Here is a 6,000-nt window from a genome sequence, read left to right on the forward strand (position 1 = left end):
AAACTAAGTCGAAAAATGCATTTTCCAACACTTAAGCTTGAAAATAGGCCATCAGGGGCCAAAATCATGTAACAAGCACGAGTAGGCTTGGGAAACACCTCAAACACCTCGGGAGGGATCAATGTAAACTGTGAAAACTTACGAAACTAGCACACAACTCTTGGTTTGAAAACTAAGTCAAAAAATGTATTTTTCCAACAGTTAAGCTTGAAAATAAGCGATCAGGAGCAAAATCGTGTAGCATCCATGAGAAGGCCTAAGGAACACCTCAAACACCTCAAAAGAGACCATTATAACTTTTCTAAACTTACAGAACTAGCACAGGGCTCCCGATTTGAAAACTAAGTCAAAAACTGTATTTTTCCAACGCTTAAGCTTGAAAATAGGCTATCGGGGGCCCAAAATTGTGTAACAGCCACGAGAAGGCTTGAAAATTTACAGAACTAGCACGGGACTCCTAGTTTGAAAACTACGTTGAAAAATGCACTTTTCCAACACTTAAGCTTGAAAATAGGCCATCGGGGGCCAAAATCATGTAACAGGCATGAGAAGGCCTAGGTAACACCTCAAACATCTTGGGAGGGACCAATGTAAGTAGTGAAAACTTACAGAACGAGTACAGAGCTCCCGTTTGAAAACTAAGTCAAAAAATGTATTTTTCCAACACTTAAGTTTGAAAATAGGCCATCGGGGGCCAAAATCGTGAAACAACCACGAAAAGGCCTGGGGAACACCTCAAACATCTCGGAATGGGCCATTGTAACTTGTGTAAACTTACAGCACTAGCACGGGACTCCTGGTTTGAAAACTAAGTCGAAAAATGCATTTTTCCAACACTTAAGCTTGAAAATTTGCCATCGGGGGCCAAAATCATGTAACAGCCACGAGAAGGCCCGAGGAATACCTCAAACACCTCAAGAGGGACCAGTGTAAGTTTTGAAAACTTACAAAACTAGCACGGGACTCCCGATTTGAAAACTAAGCCGAAAAATGCACTTTTCCAACACTTAAGTTTGAAAATAGGCCATCGGGGGCCAAAATTGTGTAACAGTGATGAGAATGCCTGGGGAACACCTCAAACACCTTGGAGGGGTCCGATATAAGTTGTGGAAACTTACGGAACTAGCACAGGACTCCTAGTTTGAAAACTAAGTCAAAAAATGCATGTTTCTAACATTTAAGCTTGAAAATAGGCTATCAAAGGCCAAAATCGTGTAACAACCACGAGATGGCATGGGGAACACCTAAAACACCTCAGGAGGGATCAATGTAAGTTGTGGAAACTTACAAAACTAGCATGGGACTCCCGGTTTGAAAACTAAGTCAAAAAAATGCACTTTTCCAACACTTAGGCTCTAAAATAGGTCATCGGGGGCCAAAATCGTGAAACAATGATGAGAAGACCCGGGGAACACCTCAAATGCCTCATAAGGAACCATTTTAACTTGTGTAAACTTATGGAACTAGCACGGGGCTCCCGATTTGAAAACTAAGTCAAAAACTGCATTTTTCCAACACTTAAGCTTGAAAATAGTCCATCGGGGGGCCAAAATCGTGTAATATCCATGAGAAGGCCCGGGGAACACACTAAACACCTTTGGAGAGACTAATTTAATTTTTTTAAACTTACGGAACTAGCACGGGGCTCCTAGTTTGAAAACTAAGTCAAAAAATGCACTTTTCCAACACTTAAGTTTGAAAATAGGCCATCAGGGGGAAAAAATCGTGTAACAGCCATGAGAAGGCCCGGGGAACACCTCAAACACCTTGGAAGGGACCAATCTAACTTGTGTAAACTTATAGAACTAGCATAGGTCTCCCTGTTTTAAAACTTAGTCGAAAAATGCACTTTTCCAACACTTAAGCTTGAAAATAGGCCATCGGGGATCAAAATCGTGTAATAGCCACGACAAGGTTCGAGGAACACCTCAAACCCTCGGGAGGGACCAATGTAACTTGTGTAAACTTATGGAACTAGCACAGGACTGTCGGTTTGAAAACTAAGTCGAAAAATGTACTTTTTCAACACTTGAGCTTGAAAATAGGCTATCGGGGGCCAAAATTGTGAAACAGCCACGAGAAGGCTCGAGGAACACCTCAAACACCTCAAAAGGGACCATTGTAACGTGTGTAAACTTACAGAACTAGTACGAGACTCCCGATTTTAAAACTAAGTCAAAATTTTCCAACACTTAAGCTTGAAAATAGACCATCGGGTGCCAAAATCTTATAATAGCCACGAGAAGGCCTGGGGAATACCTCAAACACTTCGGAAGGGACTAATGTAAGTTGTGAAAACTTACGGAACTAGCACGGGACTCTCGGTTTGAAAACTAATTCAAAAAATGCACTTTTCCAACACTTAAGCTTGAAAATAGGTCATCGGGAGCCAAAATCGTTAAACAATCACAAGAAGACATAGGGAACACCTCAAACACCTTGGAAAAGGCCATCGTAACTTTTGGAAACTTATGGAACTAGCACGGGACTTCCGGTTTGAAAACTAATGCAAAAAATGTATTTTTCCAACACTTTAGCTTGAAAATAGTCCATTAGGGGCCAAATTCGTGTAATAGGCATGGGAAGGCCCAGGCAATACCTCAAACACCTCAAGAGTGACCAATGTAAGTTGTGAAAACTTACGGAACTAGCACGAGACTCCCAGTTTGAAAACTAAGTCGAAAAATGCATGCTAAATTGTATATTTGATTGATAAAATAATAATTGTCTAACTTGCATTCTTTTTTCTTCTTCTTTTTTGTGTTTTATTTTTTTGCAAATTCAAGATTATACATGGATGTGTTTGGTAATTTAGAAAGCAGAAGCTAGCTCATTTTGTGTTTCTGTTCATATTACTTTACATGTATTTTGGTTGCGTTGTAAATTTTATATTTTTGTGGGTATTACAGGACATGTTTGGTAATCCGCACTTGATATTATATTTTTTTGGATATTAGTAAATATATTTTTTGTGGATATTAGGAGACGTGTTTGGTAATTCACATGCAATTGATATTGTATTTTTGTGGATATTGTGCCGAAATTCAACTGTGGTGTTTATGAAAATGAACAGATTTTTGTATTGATTTGTAATAGATATTTTATTGAACAGGTTATTGAAATGTGCAGGGAATTTTTATTGAAAAGAAAAATTTTAAATTGAAAATATTACCCCCATTTTAAAAAATTTTAATTATTGTTAACGAAGGAAAAAAAATATGTCGCTATTAGTTTTCAAAAAAGATGACGAATAATTTTGTCGCTAATGATATAGTGCCAAACAAATAATTTCGTTACATTTGCTGAATATTTCGTTGCTAAAATGAAATATTTGGCGACAAAATGTTATTTTGTCATTGAAGAATTTTCCTTGTGTTCATTTCAGTGACGAATTTTTTTGTCAGCTTAATCTATATCATTGGTGAGGATAAATTTCGTCACTTAAACCTATTTGGTGACGAAATATTTCGTCACCAAAACAATTAAAATAAAATATTATCTAATTCTAGTGACGAAATTGATGTTATAAAGGACGAAAAAGGCAATATTTAGAGATTAAAAATTTCATCGCCAAAAATGAAAAATAGGCGACGAAACTATTTTTTGTCACCAGGTACTTTCAGTGACAACGTATAGGCGACAAACGTGGTGACAAAATTATTTCGTCACAGATCACTTTGGTGAGGAAAATTTGATGTTTTGAGACAAAATGAGTTTGTCACCAAATACCTTTTTTTGTTGTAGTGATGATGTTACCTTACATGTTGCAATGTCTCTTGCTATCTCACACACACCAATTTGTACATTGCTGGACAAAACTAATTTGTTGTATTATGTTGAACTAGTATCTCCTTCATGCTTTGAAGGAGTGCTTAACACACAGACACACATATATATATATTCCATTTCATATTCAGAATTTTCTCTAATCCCTCAATTAGTAGATGAACTTGTATGATGCCTAAGATCATAGATAATACTCTCAAGAACACATATAGGTTGTTATTGCGTATTTTTAATTACGTCACTATTTTACTACAAATTAGTTAATATACACTTAAACAATGCTTGTTAAAGTGTGCAAATACTTGATGCAATTGCTTTTAGGTGTAGGAATATGACAACAGTGATTTTCTTTACTTATTGGAATGATCATGTGCCTTTATTTTCATTGTTATTTTGAAGTTTATTTTGTTTACATGTTCTTATTAATTCATGTTGTTCATATCCAATGTTTTCAAAATGGGACAAGGCCAGGTAAAATTAACTTGGTTCCGATTGTTTTTTATTTTCTTGTTGATATGGTTTTTAATAATGTGAGTAAGGGTTTGTTCATACCATTATTGCATTTCAAGTGTTTTTATTATTATGGTTTGTTTAATATAAAATGAGTTCCCAACCACCATCACAATCTCCAACAACTACAAAGAGCAAGGGAAAAGCTTCCCAAAACTCCCAACCCTCACAAGGTTTAAAGGCACATTGGGACACAAAATCCACTGAAATTTTGTCAAACTTTGTGAAGAGCAAGTGAAGCAGGTCATAGACCTAGTACGCACTTAGATAGGGTTGGTTGGGAAACAGTTATTAACAAGTTCAAAATTGCAATTGGAAAGTCCTATGTTTGCATTCAGCTTAAAAATCGTTGGGATACCTTAAAAGGAGTGGGGTCTTTGGAAAAATTTATTGAGAGGTGAGACTGGGCTAGGGTTAGATCCCTTGAATGGAGCTATCATGGCATCTGATGATTGGTGGAATTTAAAGCTGCAGGTCAGTGAATTATGTTATGTATTTGAGCTTTGTGATTTATATATTTGTAATTCTTTGTCCATATTTTGTTATAGAGGTATCCTGATGCGGCCAAATTTCATGACAAGCCATTGACATTAGCCGATGACATGGACATATTATTCTTTGATGTTTTTACAACTAGTGAGTGGGCATACACCCAAGCTCTGGAGTGTTTCTTGACACTGAGGATCTTACACCCCACTTGGTGATGATACTGATACGGACATCGATCCATCTGAATTGAGCAACCAATGTCATCGCCAAAAAGTGGGTCCATCAAAGAAAAAAAAAGGGAACAAAAAACAATCGGCTGTCGATGAGTTGAGTAAGACACTTAACTACATTGTCGATGCTGTGGAGGTATCATCTTCAACTGGAACATAGAATGCTACTATGCAAAATCCGCACACAATAAGTGTTTGGCCAAGATTAGCACAATCTCTGGTGTTAGTGAAGATGATGACCATTTAGTTTATGCTGTAAGGTTGTTCATAAAACCCTCACTTCGTGAGTCTTTCATGGCTTTGCCTAATGATGTGTTGCGTTTGAAGTTTATTAATTTTGAAATTGCTTTGGAAAAGGCTCGCATTCCTGGTTATCGTGATTAGTCCATTGTGCGAATGTTTTTTTTTTTTTTTTAAAAAAAAGACATTAGGACTATCTTCAATTAATTTGGCTTGATGTTGTATTTGTGTTTGCCTCAGTGGCAGATTTAATTTGTGCTATCACAAGTGGAATAGAAAGTATTATTGCAAGTTGTATTTGCCCACTTGTGTGCCATGCAATTATTTGTCCTTGAAATTCTAGGTCACAAGCTTTAGCTATTATTTGTCCATTTGCCTGCAAGATTAGATAGCAATTTTTAAAAAACATTATTTTCAATGATGGTCATTACAATGACACTGTCTATATATACTTTCATGGTGAACTTGTTTACCATTCTAAATTGTTAAACAACAAGAGGCATTCCAATCTTTGCAGGTATTTTACTGATGTTTGTCTAATTTTATTTTTTGTCTATATATATACTCTAATTTTATATTTATTTTATGTGTTAAATTAATTTCTTATTGAATGAATGTAGTAGATAACCCAATTTCTGTATGGTATAAAAAGATGGACAATTTCAATGATGATGGTGACTATGATAATGATGACAATGTCGCTGGATCTTCACAACAGCCAAATCACCCACATGGGAATCCTTAC

General features: G+C 36.3%; 1 protein-coding gene across 1 annotated transcript in view; it reads left to right on the forward strand.

Annotated features, from left to right (window-relative positions):
• Positions 1-5,135, forward strand: part of LOC114300555 (uncharacterized) — a 29,110-nt gene extending 23,975 nt beyond the window's left edge. The window contains exon 12 of the mRNA XM_082921900.1: positions 4,845-5,135. Within this exon, the coding sequence (XP_082778026.1) occupies positions 4,845-5,000 (156 nt within the window). The 3' untranslated portion in view covers positions 5,001-5,135. The remainder of the gene's footprint in view (positions 1-4,844) is intronic.
• Positions 5,136-6,000: the final 865 nt, after the last annotated feature.

The sequence above is a fragment of the Camellia sinensis genome, chromosome 3, assembly GCF_055761805.1.
Source record: "Camellia sinensis isolate YWXY chromosome 3, ASM5576180v1, whole genome shotgun sequence".
Classification (NCBI taxonomy): Eukaryota; Viridiplantae; Streptophyta; class Magnoliopsida; order Ericales; family Theaceae; genus Camellia; species Camellia sinensis.